Raw genomic sequence first — 27,875 nt, 5'->3', positions numbered from 1 at the left:
TGGATCTCCGAGTGCCATATGAACTTGCACGGGGGATACTCAGCAGCACCCCATTTGCATGCTTATAAGGAGCAAATCTTAACCTTCAGGGCAGGTGAGACACATCTCTAGTGACAGCAAGGAATTCTCAGGGCTACGTGGCAGCGCAGTTCTCTTTCCTTATGCCTACGTTTGGTGTGCATTGCTGCTGTGAGCCACGTTTATTGCAAACAATTAAAATTACATAGCTTGCAGGTCAAATGGGCACACAAAGAACAGAATTATGCTCACTGAAACAAAAACTAGTCACTTTGTAATCAGTGACAAATTTTGTTTTAAGGGAGGCCCATTTTTAACTGAAAAAGGAGCAGTGAAAGGAAAAGAAAAATCTCAGTCATCTCTCTTTCTGCAGTTACAGCAAAATGTACCAGTGAGATTTTGTGAAACAGCCCTACATATGCATTTTTGGCACTGCCTAGGGCAAGAATTCCCAAATGGCTGTATATGTATCACTGATAGTATGTACAGACACCTCAAAGTGGGAAATGATACAGCACAGAACCGGGACCTGTTATCACTCTCAGTGGTAAAAAAGTGTGGGAATCTCTAAACAGGGAATTTCTCTTAGTTTTCAACTCAAAACACTTGCATAACAGTTTCTGGAGTGGGGGGGTGGGTGATTCATTTAAGTTGTTTGCATTCATTCTATGTCCTCTATTTTATGTTCTATAAAATCTTTCAAGACCCAACTGTTGCACAATTCATAGATCACCTACCTTAAAGGTAACAGCATTGGAAGTCTGCAGTTAATCTACTGTTGATTTGGATATTTTTCAGGTATAATACCGTATAAAATATTTACATACTTTACAGAGTTGATGGTTTATATATTTCTCATTTTTTCACTAGAGTGAGTCAGGAAAAATCTGGAAGCCATTCTCTCAAATCTGCCAAAAGATGGCACTTCATGCAAAAAATGCACAGGTTTTGTCACTGCACAAGTGACTGTCTGGTTCAGTGGTACAAAACCAGTTAAGTGTGTGGCCATGGTCTTCCCTGTCAGCCCTTTGTGTTTATGTCCTTAGCTTTAAAAGCTCATAGTCTCATTTCATGTGTCTTTGGAGGATTTACTACATTAAGATTTCATTTATTGATGCTACTTGAATATAAATTAATGCTTTATAGAGTGGTTATTACAGTTACTAAAATGACAGGATTTATGGGATATAGGGCATAGGGAGATAGATTTGCAACTTTCTGCTTTCTTTTTTTTGCACTGCTATTACAGCATTTTTAGCTTTGGTCTATTGGAATTTCATATCATCTCTATCACATCATGTCTTAAGATTCCCATTTGCAGAGCACATTCTGTCTCTGTTCTCTCTCTCCCTAACTGCCTTGACAGCCTGCATAGAGTCACTGGAGGGGGTGGCATGCTGGTTTCTTGGCTTTGCGTTCCCTAATGTGGTTTCATGAACTTCAGAAGGAGAGCCAAGTTAACATTTCTAACACAAGCATTTAAATAGCTAACATTTAAAAAAACTTGCCTTTGTTTAATAGAAATCGCCTTTTTATAAGACTGAACTATGAAGAGCTACAACATTGCTATGTAATGCAGTGCACTCACACAGAGAACCCCAGAGAAAACTGATGACATCTGGTAACTATAAAAGCAAAACTCAAGTGATTTTTCAGTGTTATCAGAAACCTGACACGGGTAGAGCTTCAATCAGGATTTTCTTAATTGTATGCATCACCTTTAAAATTTTCATATAGGTCTCATAAAAACATTGCTATAGTTGTGTAAGAAACCAGGAGATAAGTAGCTATTGGTTACCTGAGTTGCTTTTTCTTTAATTACATTTGTATGTTAGGATTTTTCCAAGAGGGGTGAGGACCACAGTGTCCAGCAGCACCTACTTGAACAGTTTCACTCTGTTGATTTTCAGCATTTGGAGTTTTTCAGATAAGATTTTAGGGAAGTTGTCTTGACTTCTGGAGACGTGTGAATATTGCTGTTCCATGACACTGGAGCTGAGAGCACTGTGTTTTGTCATCTGACAGGTGCTTTTGTAATGGTTCCTTAGCATTGAGAGGACCTGTATAATAAAAAGATTCATTACAATAATACAGCTGGGTTTTTACGCTGAGAATGTCCTTTTCTCATGTGCAGTCAGGTGAGCTGTGTTACTCTTTGAAGATGTGGCAACTCAATACAGGACAACGAAGTTAGCTATATGTGGCATTAATCTGGCAAAGCCATCACTTGAAATTTGCCAGCAGCTAACTAAAAAGTCAGCAAGATACCAAATACAGTAATGACAGATACAAAGTCGTAGTTAAATCTACTGTACATCCACAGTAATGATTTTCTCACCTTCTTTATAGTTGTTTGTTGGTTGCCATTTTTATGCCATCCATCTTCTGATTGAATCCGGGACTATTTTGCAAAATGCTGAGCTGCCAACTCACAAAATAGCTGCTGCCTGTTATAGTAGTGAACTTCCCTGCTTCTGGATGACAGCTTAATCACTGATTTTTCCATCATACTTTTTAAAGTCTATTCCTTTTCAAGAAGGTATTATTATTGTTAATATTATTATTAATTATGATTATACTACACATACATGGAAATTAAGGGGGATCTGATTCTGTAATTCTGGTGATTTGCATGCCATATGTTTATAGAGAGAGAGATTTCAGTGTCGAGTGATCAGGCCATGGACCTCCGACTCAGGCTGCATATGCTCAGTGCTTGCTTGCTTTCTCTTTGTGGAACCCAAAAACATGCTTAGATATTCTGTAAAACAAATAACAAGGGAAAAACATGGCCCTGCAGATCTTACAGTCTATTTTGGATGCAGCGGGAGGTGAGACAGCTCATAAACTAGAGCAGGACGTAAAGAGCAAGACAGGGTAAGAAGGGACCAGGGACTAGATAAATGATACTGCATAGTTTTTCATGTGTTTTTTCCTGTGCTTTATTTTCACACCTTGCAATCCTTTGTAATTATGCTCATAGCTGGACCAGACACTTTTGAGTGGCACTCCAAAATACTGGGGGAGAGTCAGGAAGGGAAAGTAGGGTAGGGAAAGGGAAGGATAGGGGGCATTATCAGGAAGAGTAGAAAACATTGGCGGAAGAAAATGTGAGGGGAGAGAACTGCGGAGAAATGAATACCTCAGTTTTCAAATAAGAGGCATTCTGTTTCTTAGATTGTTTTTACTATCTATCTATGGTCTTAATTGAACCACTTCCAAAAGGAATCTTAAAAAAAATTGAGCGAGAGAGTGAGAAAGCATTACTCCTAAAGCTGTGGAATAAGCCCAAAATCCTGTCCTGCAGCCCACACACAATTGGACATTGCATTGATATGGGGGAAATCCCTCAACGGACAGAACTATAAATGAAACTACTGTTGACAAGGGGAAGAGGCATAGCTATATTTAACGGAAGTATTTTCATTTGAGAGCTGCTTTCTTTTTTTCTTTTTTTTTTTTCCTAGTCTAGTCAGTGGAGACTGCTAGGGCTCTTCCTGTTTGAGACAGTACATGGGTGGTTTCCTCAAGGCTTTTAATGTTAGATTAATGCTCTGGAGACAGTGTGGTGATAAATGGGTTCCTACAGTTATATCTACATCCTGTTCTCCCTTCCCCCTCCTGCATATGCCTGTACATATAGTCAGTCTGCAGTGCTTGCCTTCATATCAAGCAGCAGCTCAGAGAAGCTTCACCCAGCATTTAAGACACATATCTTTCTTTAAAATACATCCGCAAAAAATCTTCAATTTAGGATGCTGTCAGCTTCATTACCAGCCATTTCTAGGACAGTGACAAAAATGAAATAGAGAAGAGCAAAACTTATGATTAAAAGGAGGGTCAGTGAATTGGCTTGTCATCTGCTGCATGACACATTCCAATTAATTACGTTTGCTATTACTATTCCCTTTCAGAAAACAGATTTATGGGAGTGGCCTTTTTTGTTGTTGTTTCATGTTTTAATGGCAGTGCTCTGCATGTCATATTACACTCAGCACTAAATGTGGTGAGCAGAGGATTTGAAATCTCTTCCCTTCTATGAGAGAATGGCTCCCCTGTGTGAGCTGCATCTCAGCTTTGGTTTTATACAACTTGTGCGTTGATGGGGATTTAAGTATTTGGCTTCAGAAGACGCTGATACTAAAACAGAGAAAGAAAAGTGAAGATTTGAGTCATTTTTACTATTAGCTGAACTTGCCCTTGGTGTGATTCATATTTTTTTTCTGTTTTTTTATTTTCATTTTTTTAGTTAGTAGATATCTTGGGTGATGCCTCCTGGTGTGCATTTCCACTGCTGTATGACTTCCCTGGGATGGGACGTGCCTGGCGCAGGGGAGGGCTGCAGCAGTGGAGGGGCCTCGGGATGGCTCCCTTTAACCTTCTGGGTTCCCTGTAACCGGCTTGCCTTCTTCCGTTCACGCTCCAGTGTCTTGCAGGTCTTGCAGCCAGCTTATTTATAGACTGCGAAGGTGCATGTCGCTGATGCGTTTCACTTTCACGTCATGGCTTCCTCTGCCTGCTTTCAGGTTTCTCCCACTCGGCCTTCACATTCGGTATCGAGAGCCACATCAGCCAGTCCAACATCAATGGAACACTAGTGCCACCTGCCGCACTCATCTCCATCCTCCAGAAGGGGCTCCAGTATGTGGAGGCTGAGATCAGCATCAACGAAGTAAGTCCCCCCGCCGCCGCCAGTGCGCCCCACTTTGCGTAGCGTCACTTTGGGGGCCGACCTTGACAGCCCAAATAATGCTGAGTTTCTGCTGGCTTGGTTCCGTTTTGTTCCTCATCCCTATTTTGCCCCACCCGCAACTGAGTGATGAAAAGCTCTGGATGTATATATGTATTTCAATTTTCGGCCATGGGTTTGAGGACCTCTTTGCATCACTTAAACGGATTTTATCGTGTTCCCACTAACAAAGTGAACAAATCAGAAGTGCACAGATTCTTGCAGCAAACAAGAAAATGTATGTATGTGTGTTTACAATCTTGTGTTTTCGAGGTCACGGCAGGATTCGACAGGAAAAGCCTGCAATGTGGGTTAAAACTTCAGCCCTTGTCTCTGTTAGAACCAGTACTGCATGCAAGCCATGATAAGCCTGATCAAAAGTCCACAGAAGTCACTGGAGAGATTTTTTTTTTTCCCGCTGGCTTTGGCTCAGACCGTAGAAAGACTAGGCATCGTCCCATCATGTACATGGTGAAGGAATTGTGGGTAAATTTCAATCCTGGCCGGGCCACTGGTTGTCTGTATGGATTGTATAAGCACCCAGCAAAGTGCCTCTGCTCTCATATTGAACTGCTTGGGGAAATAAAGGCAGTATGTAGAAAAAGCCAGTATTTTTGCCCTGCTGACCTTAAAAGCATGATGCTTCAAAGGGGAGTGAAGCACGACAGATAAGGAAGTGCTGCATTGCAAAACATTTGCTATAGATGTTTGTAATTGTCAGAGATCTGTAATAAATAATAATCCATAGAAACCTATTGCTTTTTCCTCTATAGCTGAATGTAGTACATGAAAAACATGGGTGAGAACAAAGGAATATAAAAAAGAGAAAAGATTATGTTTGTAATGCGCGATGTGGAAACTCATTTGGTTTTATCAGTAACATTCCGTATAGTTTTCTTTTTAAGACCTGATATCGCGTTTAAGGGTTGTGTATATGTTATTTTTTAATTGGAGCAATGACATTTGACATTCATGCCAAGCTGCACTTTGATGCAGTTGTAATAACAAACCACTGTTAGGAATCTGTCTCAATTTGTTGCTACTTAACATTTTGCCCTATGCTTGAAATCGGATCTACACAGTTAGACATTTCCACCCATGAACAACAAGTTCAGGTTGTATGAAAGCCGTATGGATCTCCTCCTATGAATCCCCCTTGGGGAATCAGAATTGGCTTCAGTTGGGAGGATGACCTAGAAATATGTGTGTCGGCACCGTGAAGATTTATGGTGCTCTCATAGTGGTTTGATTCTGTTCAAATACATACTTTGCTGTAACGTTAAGCACGTTACAGCAAAACAAGTCATTTGTTTTGAAGTCCAATCCCCAATAGTGGCTACATACATGCTTCTGTATGTGCATGTCACTAAAGTGTAATCAGTGAGTCTCCAAACTCATGTTTATAAAATGGAAGTATTGTTTATGAATCATGGAAAGACAGTCATGGAAATGTTCTAGTGAGCAATTTTACAGTTAAAAATTTAAGATGCCAAAAATCCATTGGCAAACATATTTTTCATTGTGTGACAAGGACTTGAGCCAATATTCAAATAAATGTGTGTAGAGACATTTACATTAAAAATGATGAAGGGAAAGAGTGCCTATATTTGTCTTTTCTAATGACTCTTTCCTCCTTTATCTTCCCCGTGGGGAAACAAGTACGTATTATCTTAATCTTGTAATTGTAAGGGATAATTCAATGAATAGTCCAACAGAAGCATACTAGTCAGCCAAATTACTATTTTTCCTTATTAGTTATTGTTATCCATTAAAAACGATAATGTTTCCCAGCTGCTTCATCTGCCCATATTCTAACTCATATTCCTAAAACCCCAAACTTTCACTACTGGGTCTTGTTTATTATGAATAATTAAATGGAGTTTGAAAGAGATCATTAAAATGGCACTTTCAGAGACTACAAAACCTTTACCCCATATTTAAGATAGTGGGAAAGTTGAAGTGAGGCTAAATTAAGTAGATACAGCAGTTGTTGGCCTGAGTCCGTATTAAGTCTTAAAAAATAGCCCTTAAAGATTAATTCAATTGATTGTTAACCTGACGCCTAATTAATGAAAATCTAAATGTAAATCCTAATTATTTGTCTATGAAACTGAAAAAAACAAAAACAAAAAAGGGAAAAATAATAGTATAGCAGTCCTGTAAAATCAGCTACAACTGGTAGTGCTGGACTGGTGAATGCAGTGTCACAAACCACTGAATTTGTGCATACATCTTGTTTTGTCTGAGGTTCATTATTCATCTACCACCTCCATTCAAATGTCACTGCTCATGCAGCAAGAGAAACAATTCAACCAAAGTCTATTTTTCAGTTTTGGCCATGACTCATTATTTCAAAATACAAAATAAAGAGAAACTTTCTGTCATCATTCAGACAATTTGATTTTCATAGCATAATTTTTTGCATCTGTAAATATCTTATGTACCTGACTTAAAAAAATTGCAGCAAATTATCTGTTCACAGAACAGATTTCCAAGTTGAACGTGAACACCACCATAGTGGATGTGAGAGAGGTGGACCATAGAAGTGTGGCACTATAGGTTAAGTCAAGGTGCAGTATCTTCACACAAGCTAGTTTAGTTTCTCTTTAGGGTTACCTTTTTGCATTCCTTGTCCACAGTGAAGATCCTGAACCTGCAGTTTTACTGCTGCTCATTTTCCCTGCAGGATGGTACAGTATTTGACGGCAGGCCAATAGAATCACTGTCTCTGATAGACGCGGTGATGCCTGATGTTGTACAGACCCGGCAGCAAGCATTCAGAGAGAAACTAGCTCAGCAACAAGCCAGTGCAGCAGCAGCGGCAGCAGCAACGGCAGCAACAGCGGGAGCAACGACGACTGCTGTTTCCCAGCAGAACACACCAAAGAACGGAGAAGCCACTGTGAATGGAGAGGAGAATGGGGCACATGCAATAAGTAAGCCAACATGTGCAGCTGCTTTCCGTTACTGGGGTAGATTTGGGTTGGAATAATACTCTTGTAGTTAGTTGCCATCCATAACGTGACAGGACTTGGGGGAATTATTCCAGGAGGGAGGCATATTTTTGGAAGGCCACTGAGTGAATATCACATTTCCTGTCACAGTGCTGTTTAAATGATGCCTTCTCAGAATCCAAAAACTTCATCTATCTTCAAAACTGCAAGCTGAAGCTGGTGTCATGCTGAAGCTGGTGTCATGAAGTGGAGCTGTATGCTGTTTTCTTTGAGCAGGCTACCCAAACTTCTTCAATATTATTAGCTTTATAAGTGCTTTTAGACAATTGATAAAAAATTTTTAGACAGTTGATAAAAAATTAGGACAAACTGTAGCTACAGTTGATCATTTTGGCCAGACTGATGATTAAATTAATAGAAACTGGGAAGGAGATGGGCTGAGAGGTTGGGATTTACAAGCCATATATGTATTGGTAAATAAAACATCACCAGAGCATAGCTTTGAACGCTATCCTATGGACAGCCATAGCCTTATTAGCATGGTCCTTGGCTCACTTGGGCCTGTACACACTAGCCATCTTAGTACAGTATGGTCAAGCACAAAACAGAGGATTGCATGGGCCAGGAACTATTCCCAGCAGACAGTCTGGATGCAGCCAACTTGTATTGAAGGCACAGAGAACATTATTCCTAACCTGTTTTATTTAAGAGTACCTGCTTAGTCATGCAGACCACTGCAAATATCTAAGTAAGTGTTAGCTTCCCTAGACTTCCCTAGTCTGTGGGAAAAGTTGAGTCCTCAAGAGCTCTGAATTCACCTCTGCTTATTGATGACAGAGGGAGACTAAGCTAGACATAGTTAGACATGTAAAGCAAGAATTGCACATACCAGCATGTGTAACTAAATCTTGATGGCTGTGTTGACATTGTGGGGCAGATATGATTAATGGTTCTGGTTTCTGTGTGCAAACCATACTAGGGCACTGGCTGCCCTCTGAAATGAGAACTTAATCCCTGATTTCCCTCAAAACAAAATCCAGAAGAACGTGTTTGGCAGGTTTTGTGGAAAGCTCCAGTAGCTCTTTGGCTTAGACAAGCAGGAGATCAGGGCTGTAGTCATGCAGTGGAGTGTATTTGTTCTGCAGTGTAGATACCTGTATCAGTCTCCATCTTCTTTTTGATCTGAACAGATTCCACTATGAGCCAGTCAGAAAAATGTTTTCAACGCATGTTTTTCTTTGGAGAACTCCAGTTTGACAGGATAGTTTTCCCCAATAAAACTGCAATGATTTAAATTACACTTTTCTTTTGAGAAAACAATTGTAAAAAAGAGTTCTGAAAAAAAACAAAGTATTATCTCTTTCTAGGCCATGAAATATTAACGTTTTACTTCAAAATGATCCTTTGCTTTGAAATTGAACTTATTTCATATATAAAGGGGTACAAACAGATATGAAAATACTTTTAAATGTATCAAACTGTGACATTTTGTTTGTTGACCCTTTCCTTCAGCTCATTTGTGAAAATCTTTGGGGAACTTATTCCTGTCTCAGGACAAAAAATAAATTCTGAAGGTAGAAAAACTGATTAGCAGATCATCACTAGTTACAGATCCTCTCAGACTTGCTTCTTCTTGATCTGAAGAAACACACACACTATTGTATTTAAAAAAAAAGGAAAGCCTTGCAGATCACTTCAGATGTATCTCCACACTCTACACCTTGCTCTCTCAGGCTTGCCATTTGCAGCTTTGAAAAAAAGTAATTCTCACAGTGATTTTTAGTAGAAGGATTTTCATGAACAGTTACAGAACTTTCTTGGAATATTTATGAAGAAGTCCTGTATGACTTAATATCTCATGCAGTAGCTTTGCCTGGAGCAGGATGGCAGTATCTGACATCGTGTTGTTCTGTAGAATTTCACCAAGGTAGAATTCATGTCAACCAATGAGGTATTCCACCAAACAGCAAATTTCAAGGCATAACTGTGGATATGCAGCCTGCCAGGCAGATAACTTTTAACAGAGCAGTGGCAATGGGAAGACAGAAGGTCCTCGGGGAGTAGCTGGCCAACTGGCACGTGCCGTTGGCAGCTGCTGTTGTGCCAGTTGCTCATCATGGGCAAAGAGGTGAGGTCTGCAATTTAAGAAGGTGGCTTTGGAGAGAAGCTCCTGAGAAATGCAAGGGCAGTGGCGCTCTGATGTGTGTGTGGGAGAACTGTAACCTTTCTGTCTGGGTCATTCAGCATGTATCAGCAAGGTGGTGTAGCACAGCCGAAGGTTGAGGTATATACATGGAAGATGCACACAAAATTGCAAAACTGGCATTCTCACCTTTGAACAGACCTTTTTAAACAACAAACTCCAAGTTTGTTATTTTTTACTGCCTCAGTAATTATCAGCAACCACTAGAAATAAAGACTTTAACAAATCTAGCTGGTAATTTATTGCATGGGTCTGATTAACTTTCTTACACTTTTATTTCTCTCTTTTATTGTAAAGGTAGAAAAATATAGTTACGTTAGTTAAATAATAAAAGTCATACCCTTCCTTTTCGTTATTCGTGTAGGGTAAAGTGTACCTCCAGTCTTACCTTCTCCCTTATCACTGTGTTCACAGAGTCTGTTTAGTCTAGGATAGACTAAGACAAAAAGTCTGGCAAAAGTTTAGGTTAGGACAAAAAGTTTAGGATAGGATAGTATAAAAGTTTAGGATAGGACATAAGATGGGTAAGGTGAAAGCCGGGACACCTACTGGGGGTAAAGGGCTGCTGATATGAAAGATGTGAAGAACTTCCCAAACCGTCATTTCCACTACTGTCAGGTTCCACAGAACTGGTATATACCACGGTAGTTTTAAATGGTGTCTTAGTCCTTAATCATAACCTGGAAGTCACCCGTATATCAACCTGTCCAAAAAAAAAAAAAAAAAAAAAAAAAGGAGAAGAAAAAACAGAGAAGGAGATGTCTTTGGGAAGTTATCTAGTTTGCATTTATTCTGATATGGAGTTCTCCTGGACACTGTAAGTCTTCAAAAAAAAGTGTTAATGTATTTAATATAATAAGATAGAATATATTTTTATATGTACTGTATATAATATAATTAATATGATAGGGTGATTTGATCTAAGAAAGAGGGAAAGAAAAAAAATCTAAGCATAGTAACATTTTGAGACACAGATTTAAAAAAATAAAAATAAATTTGCTACCTTCTATTGCTGTTTCCTGGTAATGTTTTCGGCTTTCAGTCAGCTTAAAAATTAATAAGAAAAGAAAAATCATGTAGAAATGGAGCCAAACTTTGGATTGTTTTCCAACTGAAATTTAGTGTCATTTGTTTCATTATATTTGCAAAGATTGGCTTGGGTTTAAGAAAAATAAAACTCTGAACAAAAAATCCTGAGCGTAGTTCTTTTATTATAATCGTGGCCATAAAGAACAGCTTCAACAAATGGCCTGTCAAAGATTTAAGTAAAAAAGCACATTTCCTGAGAAAACTCAGGTTTAGATCTTAAAATACCTTTTTTTTTAATCTGGTGGAAAAATAAAGAAATAGTTAAAATCACTCACTGGTATTTTAAAACTGTATGTAAAAAAAAAGAACTTCATCATAAAAGTTTGGAGGAATGTAACTTTTAATTTCCAGTAGGTTTGTGTTTTTAATATGTTTGAGGAAAAAGATTAGAAGAACATAGTGTATTTTTAACCAGAAAATCCCTGGCCTTTAGAAAATGGTTTGTATTAACATTTCAGCACAGTCCTCCAATATGTGACCTACTGACTATGTTTTTCACCTATGAAAATCTGTTGCATTTGGTAGAACTGTTGTCTGTTTCAAGGATCCTTTGTGCAAATGAGGTCTTAACCAAGAACTTTGTGATCTGCTAAAAAAATAAAGGCCTATTGCTAATGATTACTGTAGCTGGGAACTTCTAATTCCCTGTACATCTATAGTATCTGCAGCCATGGGAAAGCAGAATTTTCAGATAAGGAAGGGCTCAAACCAGCTCACACTGTACAAGGAGCTCAGCACTCAATACTAGGATGTCATGCTGTACGCTATGGTTTCTGCAGTTTTTTGTTGTTAAAGTAACCAAATCTATATTACTAGTGTCTACCTGAATCTGGCAAAGAGCCTGAAGCAGTATTGCAGAAGTAGGAACTGCCCCATTTGTTCAATGGGGTATTTTACGTTTTGTGCTTAGCAATAACAGTCTAAATATGAATGTTACTGGCTATTTAATTACTGATGAAAACAGGAAGAAAATACACATAATATGAAGATTTGCAAACAGTTTCTGAAAGACTCCACATCCTCCCCCCCCTTATTCTGCACAATTGGAGCTGTAGCGTCAAAATGTGTAGTGGAAAATAATAGAAAATAATCCTAGAGGTGTTTGATCACTCCCAAAGGCAAATCAGTCTTGCATACGCCAATGCAGGTATCAGCTGATCAAGGTTTCTTTTTCATAGCAAGACCATTTTTCTTTACAGCAATTAATAACATCAAAAGTGTGTATTTAGGTTCTTCCATCCGGCCATGTACAAAGGAAAAATTTCTAAGTATCAGATGGATTTGCTCTGATAGCACCTCATAACTCTGGGACCTTGGAGTACTGCTGTTTCCAAGCCTTCACTTGATTTCACTCAGAGTGAAAAGCAGCTCTGCCATTAGAGCCAGGCAGGTGACACTAGGATCGTATCTGGTAAGAGTAGCATCTCATTTAAATTTTTCAAATTAAAGTACTTGAAAGATATTACCTCTTGATTTGCCCCCAGTTTCCAACTCACACTGTGAAAAGGACACAGATGAATGCATGATCATTACCATGCTGCTGATTTTCTCATCTAAGTAGGCTTTAAACCAGGTGATTTTCTGCTGTGGGGAGAAACAGACAATCGTGAGTTCTGGGCTCCTATCTTCTGGTTGGTTTTGATAGTGCTTTGCTCTTCATTTCCCTGATTACCCAGAATATCATATCAGAGTTCCTAGTTGCTAATGTCAGGCTAAATCTCAAGCATTAATGTATCCTGACAATATTAATTTTAGTAGTTACACACATAGGGAATTATCAAGGGCAGTGATTTACATATGGACTTAGCAGAGGTGTAGGTTTTGCAAACAGGCTTTTGTAATATGTTTATTTTTATGCAACAAGTCCATGGATAGTAAGTGTAGTTAAAAATACAGATATTTTGAATGAGGAATGTGAACTATGAAACTACTGTTACCTGTTTCCTAAATTTAATACTCATAACAATGCCATATAACTCACTGAATTACATGTGAATCTATGGCATAGCTAGGGCATAGACAGAACACTCCATAATTAATAAGGTACCCAACAAAATATGCTATTAGAAGTGCTATTTATGCGACTCAGCAAAAATTAGACTGAGCAGAACAGGGAAGTTGAAAGTATGGGCAAGGGTGGAAATCTGGAGATCCTCTTTCAAATGGCAGTTGTGTACCATCACAGTCTGTTTTGCCAGGCAATGGGCTGTAGCTCAACAGAGCATGAGTATCGGGACAGATGGTTGATTTTAAATACCATAAACATGTGGCAATAAAGGAGCATAATTATTTCACTTGTGAACCTATGGATCTCCATGTGTGATTAAAGAATGACTAACTAAAAGACTTAACCCAGAATAAGGACTTGGACTTTGATCAATCAGAGCAGATCATCTGGCCAAGAAATCGATTAAATAACCTGAGGCTGCCTCTCTGACAGCCTGCCATGTACCTGCTCTTGGATGTGCTTTCTGTGAAATGGGCTACACTTCTGTATGTAACATCTGTTATCTGTTGTTTCAGTGTGTTACCTGTCCTTGATTGGTGTCTTGTTCACAAGGGATAATAATCTTGTGTTGCTGCCAGGAAGTGTAGTTTGAGCTGAAAATGATGAAGATTTATACCAAAGCGAGGAAAATCTGGAGTGAAAACATTGTTCGTGGTGCAAATTGGAATGAATTGCTGCCACTAAGAGAAATTCATCATTTTAAATTTGCTTTATTTTTTCCTTAAGGGATTACAAGAGCTTTGTAAAAAACAAAGTTACTTAGACTGCAGAAAAACACCAAAATTGCAGCGTGCAGGTTAAGTATATCTATGCATCACTGGTTCCTTTGCATATGTCATGATACCCTAAAGTAAGGTGATCACTCACTGTTTTCCTGCAGTGCTCCGGGAATGAGGCCCTTATTCAGTATATGCATCTGTCTGTAGCCCCACATATTACTTACTGGACACCCTCCAAAAAACTGGGTGTACTGTATGTTACTTTTTTACAAGAACAGCATAAAGCTTTCTCAAATGTAGTAATATCCTATTTTAATAAATCCTTAAGTTATTTTTAATAAAGTCAGCTTCAAAAAAGCATACTGAAGTAAATGCTAACCATTTTTTGAAGAAAAGCTTCATGCATTTATACAGAATATTTTGGAAAGTTTTACATTTTGAAGACCTACCATAAATTTAAATTGCCCTAGGGAAGAAAATAGAATAATGTGGTCAGTGACACAACACAGTACATTATTTGTAATGTGTTCATTGCATTAAGCTTTAGCCTGTGGGTAGCCAGCTATTTTTAAAGCAGATCTAACAACATCTTGCAGACTACTTATATTCTGATATATCTCCTTACAGATAATCATTCAAAGCCAATGGAAATTGACGGGGATGTTGAAATTCCTCCTAACAAAGCAACAGTCCTTCGGGGCCATGAATCAGAGGTGTTCATCTGTGCCTGGAACCCCGTCAGTGACCTGCTAGCATCTGGGTAAGAGCATGACTGAAACCAGCTGCTGCAATGAGAGTTTATGTAGAGATGCAGGAACATGAGAGCATGCACTAGAGATTAACGAGACTTCTCTCTACTGCTTCTCCAGCCTGCAACTGTTTTTTTCAGTGGTACCCTACCTATGTAGGAGTTAGGTAATTGTAAGGTGACACAGAATATCAAGCACTTGCACATTTAAGATGTTCTGGGTTAAAGTGCCTGGCGTACACTCTGCAGCCCTGAATACACATAAAAATATTGTAAATGTTATTAAAATAATTATGGAAAATTCTCAAAATATGAGAAGGTCATGTAACCTGCTCCTATTCTTCTTACTTGGTGGTGAACACTTGGGTCTCAGAAAGTCCTTGTCATCCAAGCTTTCTTTAAAGAGTATCAAAACTCTAAAACAAAGTTGTGTTTGGCTTATGTCTGCATTAGCATGGCGGAGCACAATAAGAAGAGGTCTGCAGAGCAAAACACTTGTGTGAGGACATTATGTCCCAGTGTTTGTACTGGGGAGGAGGGCTTCAGGCTGGACCTAGTTTTGTCCCATAAGCTGAACATTCAGGAGTGGTTTGAGGGCATATTTTGATTTAATTTCATTGAAAAGGAGTCCCTCCAGTTTGTGCCCTGCAAGACTGCTCTACATTGAGAACCAAAGCATGCTAAGTGGGACAATCAGGAGATTCACTTACAAAACACACTCCTGATCCAAACTAAAATGCTAATATAAACATACCTATAAGAGCTATATTGAGACACTGTCAAAATCTGCATTTGTCCATGCTTAGAATTAAACATTAAAATGAAGGCTAAATTGAAGAAGTCTAACTGGGAACCCAAAGGAAAGCTGATAAAAGAGAGAGGACAGGGATGGGTCTTCATGATGTACAGCTATCCAAAAGTAGGAGAACACATTTCTGAAAAGGAAGAGAGAATGTCCTTATTCTATTCCCAGATTTTAGCAAGATCATCAGCATAGTCTTCTTCTAAGTCAGTGGTTGACTTAATACATGAAAATGAGGAGTTAGAGTGCAAATGGGAAAGAATAAATATGAAAAATGAAAGTCATTGAGAGAAATCAATCCAAGTTGTAGAAACAGCACAAGACCTCTAAGAAAGTGAAGACAACAGTGTTGAATACAAGAGTAATTTCTGACAACAAACTGGATTTTTAGAAAAGAGAATGCTTCTAAATATCCTTTTTATTCTGAAATGTCCAATCCTAACAGTACTTTTAGTATCTATAATACTAGGTATCTTCGTGTATTCATTTTAAATGGTATAGCAGCAGAAATTGCAAAAATGCGTGTAGATTTTTTAGATGAAATACTTTGGTTGTCAGCTCTTTTTTTGCGTAGGCTTAATGGCCTTCTGATTTATGACAGTCTGTGGGTGATACCATGATTCAGACAAGCAATACTAATAACAGACACACTCTTAGGCCTTGCATTTACTATGCTTTCTGCTAACCATACTCCTCTATCCACTCAGCCTTCTAGTTTCTCAGGCAATATTACTGGACAGTATTACTTATTTATAGCAAAAATCAACCCAAACGACTACTATTAAGAACATAAGAAGGGACCTCCTGGTCATGAAGGAGGCAAGGGTAAAACAGTTGTTTCATACAGATAGTTCTCTTTCAAGAACATAGTTGAGAGAGCTATAGAATGAGATTTATTTAATGTATATATGAAAAATATTTTAAGATTGACCTGTCTAAAAGAACTGTGGCATATGATATTCCTTAATCTTCCCGGTCCAAATCAGAGTGGTTGTTTCAAGGGAAAAAAAAAGTATCAAAGGAAGGCAAAGAATTTGTGACATTAATGAAATGTTACTGCCTACATAATGATTTGTAAATCATCAAGTGATCTTGAACTAACTTGATCCTGTACTACTCATTTACCATTTCAGTATATGCCTAAATGCTGTGATTATCTGTAGGTAATCACGACATGATAGTGAAGGAGCCCCCACAGATTAAGGTGTGAGAATTTAATTAACCATAGTAAATTGTTTTCATGGTCGGTTCTTACTAAAGATGAAAATTTAGAGAAAATTTCTTAAAAATCTGGAAGAGCGTTCGAGGAGTGGAAGCAAATTTACATAGAAGATTCAATGGCTGTCTTCAGAGCTGTTATCTTAACCTCTTCATTTAGGATGATTCAAATCAAGGGACTGGATATGTTGATCCAATAGATCTCCTTCAGCCCTGTCATCCTAAATAATGCATTTTTATTGGTGAATTTACCCATTATGGTATTTATTTGAATTCTGTGGAAGACGGTCTTCAGATGATCAGTAAGCACAACCACATTAAGGAAAATCCATGGGGAGAAAGGATACCATACAGAATTACTCTTTAGGGACATTTGGTGGCGCCTGAGATGAAGTGAAGAATGCTGCTTTATTCTGGAGAGTATCTACACAGCTGATGTTAGACATTTACTCGAGTGCTCTGTCCCTCTGCAGGTACCGACCTCTCTCAACTCATTCTATAAGGAATTAAGACTCCTAAATATAAGTGTTCAGACCTCATCAGTTGGCTTTAGCATTGATAGCTACCTCTGGGTATCTGATCACCTCTTTCCCAGTACTTGCCATTCCTGTCCTGGTTCCTGAGGCACTGTACTTCACAGTCCTAGCATGCATAGTTTAAACCATGCAGCATCTGATAAACCAGAATATGTTCTGCGGTGACTGAGGAACCAGGCGTGTTTAATTCTGCTGCAGGGCACTAAACACCAGTAGATGGATGGGGCAAAGAGCAGGGGACACTGATACCTTAAACAGTTTCAGCTAAAGCTGGAGGATGACAATCAAAACTATTGGTTAGATGCCTCCCATTCCCTCTTGTCATCCCTTCCATTTGCCTTTACCCTTCAGAGTTATAGGTCGTTATTAATAAGTTTTGCAGCTGAGTTTTGGAAGCACATAAATATGCACATGGTCTCATGCAGACTGATGGCAATGCAATGAAAATACTAAGAATTTAGGTTCATGCACATCTTGATTAGATTTTAGCTTGCTTATAAGAAACAAAGCATGAGAATTCAGTTAGCCTTCAGATAATGCAGCAGCGAGTGCCATATAAAGCCCATATGATTGAAATGGCATCTAATGCACAGAAAAAAATTAAACCAAAGAAAGAGAGCTGATTGTTTCATTATGCCATTGCACAAAAAAGTGTTTGAGATGTCTAGTATAATATTGGTAAGAGTTATCATATATGGTGAAGTATGTATTACAGCACCAACTAAACGAGGTGAAAAATTCCCTCAGCTCTTCAGTATGCTGCAGTTCTGTTTGTCCTTTACAAATTAATGCCTTCAAAATGAAAACTGCAGTTAATCTGATGTTCCAGTGCTGAACTGATATATTTTATAATAGCCATATTGTTCTGCCCAGTCCTTAGTTTTCTTGTACTTTCCCATCTGCCTGACCATAGACGTCTGCTGCCCTTTAAAAATATGTACATAAAAAACTATTAGATTAGTCAAAGAACACATTTCTTATGTCTATGCAGTACCTAGTACAATGGACAAAGTATTTTCTTCAAGTTATACAGCTAATAAATTTCCCTAACAATTAGTGTTTTAGAAAGCATTCTGATGTAATCTTCAAAACACTAGAAGTGTAACACAGGTTTACAATCTAATCCAAAACAAATTGTGTTTGCAGAATAAATTATCCAAAACTACAGCATGAGTTTCCAAATGCAGTGGTATCCCACTGAGAAAGGGAGTTTGATTTTTGATGTTCCATCCACTCATTCACAAAGACTTTTTAAGGTATGAAGGCTAGCACAGCAATGTATACTCTCTGGACTTTGTGAAGGGCTGTTAAAAAGAAAAAAGTGGAGACAGGAATCTCTCTGATAAAATAGCCAGAAAAAATACTTTCTGTCAGTTACTCTTTCCTCTTCCACCATGCCTTAAAGAGGAGGATGGGAGAGACTAAAGATATCAGTAGAACCTGTGAAAGGCTTGAGTGTCATGGGATGCTTATGAGAAGGATGCTTAGATATTATGAAGGGAAGTATTATAATAGTACAGTAAAATACATACAGACTGACATGTAAGAGGATTAATTATCCATTATGAAACAAATCAACATTGCAAAACAAATAATTGCATAAAACATTTTGGACATGTAAAATAAAATGTAGATGGTTGGCCAAATCTCAAGCCATCCCCAGCCATAGTTCCGATTTTGCTCTTCTCTGCAAAGACTGATTTCTTCCATGAAACATCTTTCAGTATCTATGTTTTAATTTTATGACACGTAAGTTATTCCAGATGGTTATGTTCCATGGATGGTGCAGAAACCCATTACAGCTGCCTCCGCATTAGTAAACTAAACATGCCTGGGAATATTCCTAGGCATTGAGGCCAACTGGCACAGAATGACCTGTATCTATGCTAGCAGACTGTCTTGGCTGCGGACAGGGTAGCTGCCTACAACCTGCATATTTGGAATTGTCTTTGGACCGTTCTAACCACCAAGCTATGCCCGGGAATTATTCAAGTAGAGTGTCGGGGCCTGGAGTGCACCAATAGGCCTTAATGGCCCTGACAGAGAATGCGAGTTCAAACAGACCTGGCCGGGGAATAATCTACCAGTTCGTTAGCATAGGTGGTCATGGTCCGGTAACCAAGTATGCTTATGAGCATACTTGAATTTCTTAGCATTGAAACAGACTGTGAATGTCAACGTTGTGGGAGCCTTGAACTCTAGAAGCTTTTCTAGTTAAGATTAGGGTGCTTCTGTCTGCACATCTAGCTTCCACTTCCAGGAACACGCTCTGTTCTGTTGCATCCAGCCAGGTCCTTTAAGCAACCCTCATAGCCTCAAAGCAGGAGGGCCTGGCGTCATTCCCAAAACCCAGCAGTAGGTTTCTTTGCTCATCTTTGTTATCTACACCAGCCTTTTTCACGGGGGGTGAGGGGACTTTGTCTCTTCCAGAGCTCCATGTGCACATTAGCTCTCACTAGTCAATGAAATAATTAGCCATAGAAGCCACTGTTCACAAAGTTTTAGGATGACGGCTATGTCTCTCAGAAGCAAGAAAAGATGTTTCTAGTTCGTCTTCTGCCATCATCTCTGGGTCGTATATAATGCTTTGAATTACCACATTCCTCATACTAGTTGTTTAGAAACAGTTTTGACTTACCCATCCGTACCCGCTATTGCAGATTTCAAACTCCTCAAACTGTGCCAGGTGTTAATTCTGCTAACTGCAAGGGCTGATTTATAGGAGGTGACTTTATTGAAGCCTGTTTCTTCATTGCATCAAATGCGTAATGCAAAATGGTCAGCCATTAGGTGAGGTCTGAATAAGCAGTACTGTAGAATCAGCATAGACAGAGGGCCTTCTGCTAAAGCACAGGCAGTAGAATCTTCCTCTGGATACCTCCAAGATACCTCCCTCTACTGACTCCCTAGGAGATGTAAGCACTTATTTTGAGAGGCCTGCTTCATTAGCAAGAAGTTAGATGTGTAAATTAGGAGGAAGGGTTCCTTCCCTTTATGCCTTTAATAATCTCTTTTAAAATAAAATAGTATAAAAACCTAACCTATTCTAGCCAGAAGTGCTAAATACACATTTTTGCAATATTGCATAACAGTATAACAGTAAATATAATACTTGAAACTGAAGATGAGAAATAACAAGCTATAACAGTCATCTTACAAATTTCTTTACACAACCGCGGCTATTTTAACCTCTGTGCTGACAGTTATGCAATGGGGATTTTATATGTCTCAGATAAAATTCTGCAAGTGTTTGTCCACCTGGATTCATGATTACATGGGGGCTGAAGAGCATGAAATAGGATTCTTTCAAAACTAAGCCTAAAATTTGACAATAAATAAAATTTCCTAAAATTTGGCAATACTCTACCCTAGAGCAGAACAGTACACCTATTACTGAAGTGTTCATGACTTGCATGTTGGAATCAGCTGCTTTATCATGCAGATAGAAATGCTTCTGTGGGCTAAGGAGATTAAATATCTTTCTAAATTGTGCTTGAACTATGGTCCTCTAATAAGGCAGGGTTCACTGAATCATTCAGCAGAAATCAGAATACTTTGCAGAGCAGAGAACACTCCTTTTTTTTTTCCCAGCAACAAAAGGGAAGACACACAAATACCCCTGCCACACACTGGTAGGCTTATAAAGCTTCTCTGCAGGGACACATAATAGCTTATGTAGCCTTAGGAGGAAGAAAATGGAAAAACAAAATTAAAATACTGGAAAATAAGATTGTCCAAGCACAGGCAGAATACTGACTAAATAAAACTGTTGAAAAACAAAACATAACCCTTTTAGAACTAGCAAATACAAAATTGTGTTTGATAGCCGAGAGCTGAGTGTTTTACTCAAAGGGTCCAATAACAAACTGGGTTATTACAAGAGGGCAGGCCTGGCTTAGAGTCTGCTGTAACAGAGGAGCCAGCACTGAAGGAATTTCCTGGTTGGTTAGCATGTTAACCCATGGCCCAAGCCTATAAAAGGCTCATGTTCCCACTATTGTAAATTATCACAAATAAAAATGTTCCTTAACTTCTAAGCTTCCTGATTAACTTCATTAACTTTCTAGCTAATATGTGCAAAATTGTTGGTCAGTTTTCCAGATCTCTATAGAAATAAAGAGGTACATTACAATCACAGCTGTGTATGATGACAAAAATTATCCTGACTTAAATTACGTCTTACTCACTAGTGTAAAAGATGAGTGCCAAAAATGAAAGAATGGCTGCGTAGCAGTAGGCTGTGGTTAGCCTGGCAAAGCCCTGGCCAACCGTCACTTCTCAGCATGACATACAGGGTTCACAGGAGGTGGGAGGCACATTCCCCGTGCATGCAATGACCCAGCAGAGCTCTGAGCTGGTGATACAGGCAGAGGGGTTTTTGCTCTTATGGTTCAACCATTTTTGTGTAAAATCTGGCTAAATTATAGATAAAATATTTGCTGTGGGGATAATACAGAAATACACAAAGATCAATCAAATTTGGCACTTGAAATGTATGAAGTTTTTCAAATTTTCCTGGAATTTTTATTAGCAATAAGTGAAATGTTTTATTAGTAGACCAGAATAAAATTTTAAATTCTCTTGTGAAGGATTTCCTTTTCAGTAAAACATGTGTTATCAAAGCAAAAATGGATCTCAGGAATTTAGTCTAAGGAGAAATACCTTCTCCCCTTGCTAGTCTATAGGAAAGGAAGTTTTAGTCATTACTTAGAAAAAAACAGGAAAAGGTAACACGTGAAGTATACAGACAATGAAATTTCATTTGGACTATATGAATTCTAAGAATCATAAGTGAGATCCTAATTCTGCTCCAAGAATGTTTCTTTTTACTGTGTATAAATGAAAATAACCCTCTGGACAAAACAAGCAATCCATTGTACAAATAGTTTTATTGATTGTTTTTAAAAAAGGTGGCGGGGGGGAGACATGTGAGACAAATCCCAATAAACTAGAAAGCATAATATATTCCACTTTGTTGCAAATTGATCTGTGACCTCAGAGACATTTTTCATTGGAAGAAAGACTTATGCAAACTGAAAATAAATGTATGATTTATGAGAAGATTATGATAAATTCTTCACTTCCTCCTCACAACTTTCTCTAGACAACATCAGAATTTTAGTTTGCAATAAAAACGTCTTCTTAGAAAATATTAAGTCTATAAAACATTAAAATCCTAATGCTGTCTCTGTGTTGCTTTCTGTCTCTCATCAAGAAAAAATACTCTCTTATGTCAATAGTTTGCCGCTTTTTTGGACAACATGAGCTAAGCAGCCAAGCTCCAGACAGCAAAGGACTCTGTAGACAAGACAACGTGAATTTAAATTACCTTTCTATTTTCCTGATCTTTAGGTTCCATGGTTTGATTTAATGCTGAGAGACTGCTCTGCAAATAGCTTCTGTCAGAGGCTATACTCTGGACTGTCCTGAACAGAAGTGGGAAAAGTACTTTATGAAAGCACTGTCTGACTTAAAGGCAGCCTTATGGTCTTCTCCTGCTCCTGCAGTGGTTGTCTGAGGAGCTCAGGCTGAACCAAGGAGCTGGCGCTGCAGCAGCCTTGTCACACAGTTAGAGGTCCACTTCTCCCCAGCTGCTGCTGCCATGACACTCTGCACCTCTCCAGACGGTGACTCTGCAGGTCTGGTCACACTGCCTTCAGAGCAGACTAGGACTCTGGAGCATCAGGGACTCTACAAACCATTAGGACTTTATATATCTTTATGTGACATTTTTGGGGAAGCAGGCATGCAGAGCCTTTGTGTTTCTATCTTTATTTGGATTTCCACAGTGTTATGTGTTTGTACTGTAAAGTTTCCCGAGACCATCTCAGTTACGCTGATACGATCTTTATGTAGGAAGTGCAAAATGTAGAGCACAAGCAAATGTCTTTCAGGTAAAACTATTTTGAGTAAAGCAAATGATATTACGATGTGGATTCACATTATATATGTAATTTAAACATGCGTTAGCATAAAAAAAATTTTGCTAGTATAGGGACTGCAGGAAAGACAGAATTGGGAAGAAAAGTTGCATTTTAAAGGCTGTGATGAGATGTTCTCTCAAGCAAAACTATAACTGGAGGTTTTCACTTTGTTTACTGGGTGGACTCAATGAGAAGTGTTCATGTTTCCACATTTGCTTTTATAGATCAGGAGACTCAACGGCCAGAATATGGAATCTCAATGAAAACAGCAACAGTGGTTCCACTCAACTAGTTCTGAGGCACTGTATAAGAGAAGGAGGACATGATGTCCCCAGCAATAAGGATGTGACTTCATTGGACTGGAATGTAAGTTAGCTTTTAAGACTGGGCATGGTTTTTAACTGTATAAACTTAATTCAGAGGTGATTACAGCTGCTGCTCCGTATCTTTTATATATCTGAGGTGGCCAGAACCTCTGTCTTAAACTACAGACGTCTTCTTTCAGATACTCATAATAGACTGAACTTTCCCCTATACACTTGAATTTTCCAGGACTCTTGCCAGCTTCAAATTTAATAATGATGTATTTATATATCTAGTTTTAGGAGCATGAGTAGAAATAGCTAACTTTACAAATGAAGATTAAGCAAGCGATCTTTGAACTAATGAAGCCTGATTAATTGTGTATTTGCATCTCATGGTTAATGTATTTTGGTATGTGAGGAGATGGAAGCGCCAGTGAAGCTTTTCCTGAGTTTGGAACATTTATGGACACCCCCTTCTATTTGAATACTGTGGTGCATAACAAAACACGCTCACATTATAGTCTTCATTTTGGTAGGAGCATGTGTAGTCATTCTCTTTCTTACCTTTCCACCTTCTGGATGGAGTTGTCTTGCCTGATACTTTATTTACTTTCATCTGGCAAAATCTTCTGTCTGAGATAATGTCATCCTGCACAGAAATGACTGGAGTGAACAGAAAAGATAGATATTGTTGAGAATCTCCAGTGTCTGGGCAGTGTCCATGGGCAACGTTAAGGCTGTTGCATGTCTCATTTCTGACACTGAGCAGTGTAAAAGGAACTTAAAAGACAATGCTGGAACCTGAATTAATTTGGAGATCCCTTGCCTTCTGTCAGATTTGTTGATGTTAGCACAGACAGAGTGATCTCATTTGCCTTGTTTCCATAGGAAAACAGATTTAAAAAATAAGTACCAGAAAGGATTCTCATCAATATATATGGTCTCATTTGCTGGTCAGAGACCAGGTTCTATTGGTTAATCTTTACTGCACTATTGTTGTCCTCCAGGTGAGCTAGGTGCTTTCCCAAAAGTAAAAGATAAGGCCACCACATAGAACAGGGTCCCCTATATTTTGTACATTTGACACAATGAATGAAGTTGATGAATAGTACAGAAAGCACAGGTAGGTTAGCAAAGCAAATAAAGATAAAAGCAACTGTGTTCATTATTTGTTTCCTGTGGACATCATGGTGAAGAAATATTATCAGGAAAAACTGAGCTGAGGAGTATGAAGAGGGAGGTTGCATGGAGGAGAAAAGTTGGTGAAAAAGGATGGGACAGGGCATCCTGTAGTAGTTCCTTACCTTTCCAGACTTGATTGATCACTGTTACTTCCCTTCTCCCTGGTGCTGTTACCACCTTTGTTCTCATCAGTAATCTAGATATGTATATCTCAGTGAAGTTGGCTTGAGTTTTGATATTTTTTCCTACATCATTTTACATTTGAATTAAATCTACAACTGCTCTGACTCACTGTTTTTGGAGGGTTGGAATGGACATATATTTTAGAGGATTATTTTATTCTTTTTCTTAATTTTCTGTTCATGATGCTAGAAAAGCCATCTGCTTTTATTGTTTACTTAGAACCACAATATTAATCATATTCCACTGTGAAATTTTCACACTGGCTAATATATTAAATCAGTTCTTCTCTTCTGTTTTATGTGATTTACATTGTAATAAGAAATGTCATCTAAGCAGTGCTTGTTAGATGTTAATTCTAGAGGTCATATTCAGATCATGTCCCTTGTCACCAAGGGCAAGATTCATTTCCCTTAGCTTTAACCACCTAAATTAGTCATACAGGTTTCCACAAAAATCAGCAGAAACAGAGATGTGTGCTTTGGTGGTGGTCTGAGAAGAGTCCTGAATTACACTCCAGAGGCAGGTGATGCTATCAGTTATAGAGAGAGGCTGCTAAGCTAACTCCAAACTTCTCAACTGGAGATAAATGAGGTGAATGTTACCTCTAATGCAGCAACTGAAATGTCTTAACAAGTAAATGCCTAGCTCCAGCAGTACCTGTCTCACCAGGTTCCAGGGTCAGATTTCTTCTTGATTATTCTCTTATTCTGGCCCAATAAATTTTATATTCTTGGCTACACAGGAGCTAACCTTTGATGAAGGGTTCCCTCCAGCAGAATATGTATATTTGCTGACTATGATTAGCAGGCTTTCTTCTAGTAAGTGGAACCCATGAATTCAACTTTGCTCAGGCCACCCACCATAGCAGTGTGCCTCTGAGCATGTGTGTGAATCTGTGTTTAGACAGCTAGGAAGCAGCTTCTTTTTGTTAGATAACATTTGAGGTGTTAAAGGTGAGTGTAGGTGGCTTAGGAGCTTAGGTCCTTCTTGCAGGGATAGATGTCTGAATTTCACTGAACTTGGATTTAGTCAGGATTTAGGTGATCTGTTGATGATTTAGAGGCTCTTTATGCCTAAGAAGTGGTATCCGTTTATTAACTGGAAGAATTCCATAGAGGTTGTTATATCTTGTTTTCCTTTTCCAATCCTTTTTATTAAATTACTCTATGTGATGGTGCAGTCCAGTATTTCACAGTAAGTTAGGGAGTTTTATTTCCTCTTTGATATCTGCCATACTAACCTTTAATTTAGATCATAATGTAATAATGATATTAGCTGTCTCACTATGTGGGCTCAGATTTACAGGAAAGCATAATGCATCAAACAAAAAAAAAAGGTTGTTTGAAATATGTTTCATCTAGTATTTACCTTAGACATTTTTATATATCCTAACAGAGTGATGGAACATTATTGGCTACAGGATCTTATGATGGTTTTGCAAGAATATGGACAGAAGATGGTAAGTCACACAGTAGTTACTGTTCTTAAGCAGTTAAGAGCAGTGAACTGTAATTTAGCTAACTTGCAATCAAATTGTAATATTAACTTTTTCTTTATTACAGGTAACCTTGCAAGCACCTTAGGTCAACATAAAGGTCCCATATTTGCCCTGAAATGGAACAAAAAGGGGAATTATATATTAAGTGCTGGTGTCGATAAAGTGAGTTTTAAAAACACCTGATTCTGAGGTATAAATGTGTTGATTCAGTGAGCTTGGGCTGCTGAATTTCATAAGATCATTTTCTTCTGCCCTAGGAGTCCTGGAGAGTTTACTTTCTTTAATTTGTTTTAGTAGGTCTTGATTTCCTCAGATTAAGCAGTTGATTATGTTTTTGAGGTTGCATAAATGTGTACTATTTTTATGTGAAAGGTTTTTTTAAACACATCTCCATTGTGCCCCCTGTGTGAAATCGGATCTTAAATGTTTTTCAGATAAAGAAAGAACTAATTTCCTTACTTACGCATATAGTTTTATCAAATATTTCCAGAGAAGGAAATAGCTAGCTCATCTGATTATTAAGACATTTGCATTCAAATAGTATATAAGGTTTTCTTTGCAAATGTGCAAAATATGGTGGTTCCGAACTCAAAATCAAGCAAAACGTGGGAGCTTCCGCTGAGTGCATATTAAGATATTAAAATGAATGGATGCTGACTGAAGGATGAACACAAACCCATTAAAACTCAAACTGGAAAGTAAACACCATTCATCTTGCCTAGCTTTAGATGCCTAAAAAGTTAGATGTCTATGTCCTTGGCTTCCTTTATAAAATTAGGAGAGAAAATAGGCAGTTCCAGAAGATGAGTTGTGTGGCCTGTGTCACAGTGAGATGTATTGCCTGCATCCCTTTCCATCAATTTAAAAAAGGGATCCTAGGGGAACTAGCTCAGACCTGTACATCTGACTTGTAGATGAATCCTGTATTTTAATGTATTTGTGAAAGGGGAAACTTAGAGTTTTATTCATTTAATACTGACTTACATGCAGCTACACTTATCTCCCAATGGTAGTTCCCTTATCCTGGCAAACTTACTTTCTCCCTAACAGCAGTGATTCTTTAGATGATCTATTATCAGCAAGATGAGGCATCCTTAATTTATTCTCTGGAAGTATATGGTCCTAAGAAATTGGCAATTCATTTATCAGATAGTATTCAGTTCTGCAGGGGGGTTGCTTAAGTATGCTATAAGTATGGATTAAACCTGCAGTAAACAAATTGCACTTCAGTTTGTCCCACCACAGTGGTAGCAAGATAAACATTTCACGTGGTAATTTAATTATTATAAATGTAGTAGTTTTATAATAGAATTCAACTTCCATCTTAGAAAAGGGGGAAAGTCTGCTTTAAGGAAGATGGCAACTAAAACAGCTGTAACAAAATACTTATAAAAATTTTTAGTATTGTCTCCTAACATTATCCAGAGAAAACATGCCCATGCTCAGTACTTACATTACTTCCTCTGTAGGGGGGATACTTCTATATCTACACTTAAGTTATTATTCTGTAATATTTGGAAGTGATTTCTGTTTATTCAGCTACGCAGCATACAAGGCTCTCTGCAGTCAATAATTTTGTCAGACCATCTTTTAGAACTGCTTCTCGGTGAGGGCTTGCTCTCTTTGTTTTGCTGTTAATCTCTGAGCTGAATCATCACTAATCTTTCTTTTTCCCCCTTCCCTCCGGATACAGACAACAATAATTTGGGATGCTCACACAGGGGAAGCTAAACAGCAGTTTCCATTCCATTCAGGTAAT

The 27,875-nt window shown here is 38.3% G+C and overlaps 1 protein-coding gene across 25 annotated transcripts in view; it reads left to right on the top strand.

The window, feature by feature from the left end:
* TBL1X (transducin beta like 1 X-linked) overlaps positions 1-27,875 on the top strand; it is a 205,618-nt gene that overhangs the window by 161,062 nt on the left and 16,681 nt on the right. For all 25 annotated transcript variants that reach the window (XM_064500556.1, XM_064500668.1, XM_064500673.1 and 22 more), the window contains 7 exons: positions 4,545-4,690; positions 7,434-7,683; positions 14,348-14,480; positions 23,173-23,314; positions 26,014-26,077; positions 26,181-26,278; positions 27,810-27,870. In XM_064500556.1, coding sequence (XP_064356626.1) covers positions 4,545-4,690; positions 7,434-7,683; positions 14,348-14,480; positions 23,173-23,314; positions 26,014-26,077; positions 26,181-26,278; positions 27,810-27,870 — 894 coding nt within the window. The remainder of the gene's footprint in view (positions 1-4,544; positions 4,691-7,433; positions 7,684-14,347; positions 14,481-23,172; positions 23,315-26,013; positions 26,078-26,180; positions 26,279-27,809; positions 27,871-27,875) is intronic.

This window comes from Dromaius novaehollandiae, chromosome 1 (genome assembly GCF_036370855.1).
Source record: "Dromaius novaehollandiae isolate bDroNov1 chromosome 1, bDroNov1.hap1, whole genome shotgun sequence".
In the NCBI taxonomy this organism is placed as follows: Eukaryota; Metazoa; Chordata; class Aves; order Casuariiformes; family Dromaiidae; genus Dromaius; species Dromaius novaehollandiae.
This window is presented reverse-complemented; position numbering and strand designations above follow the sequence as displayed.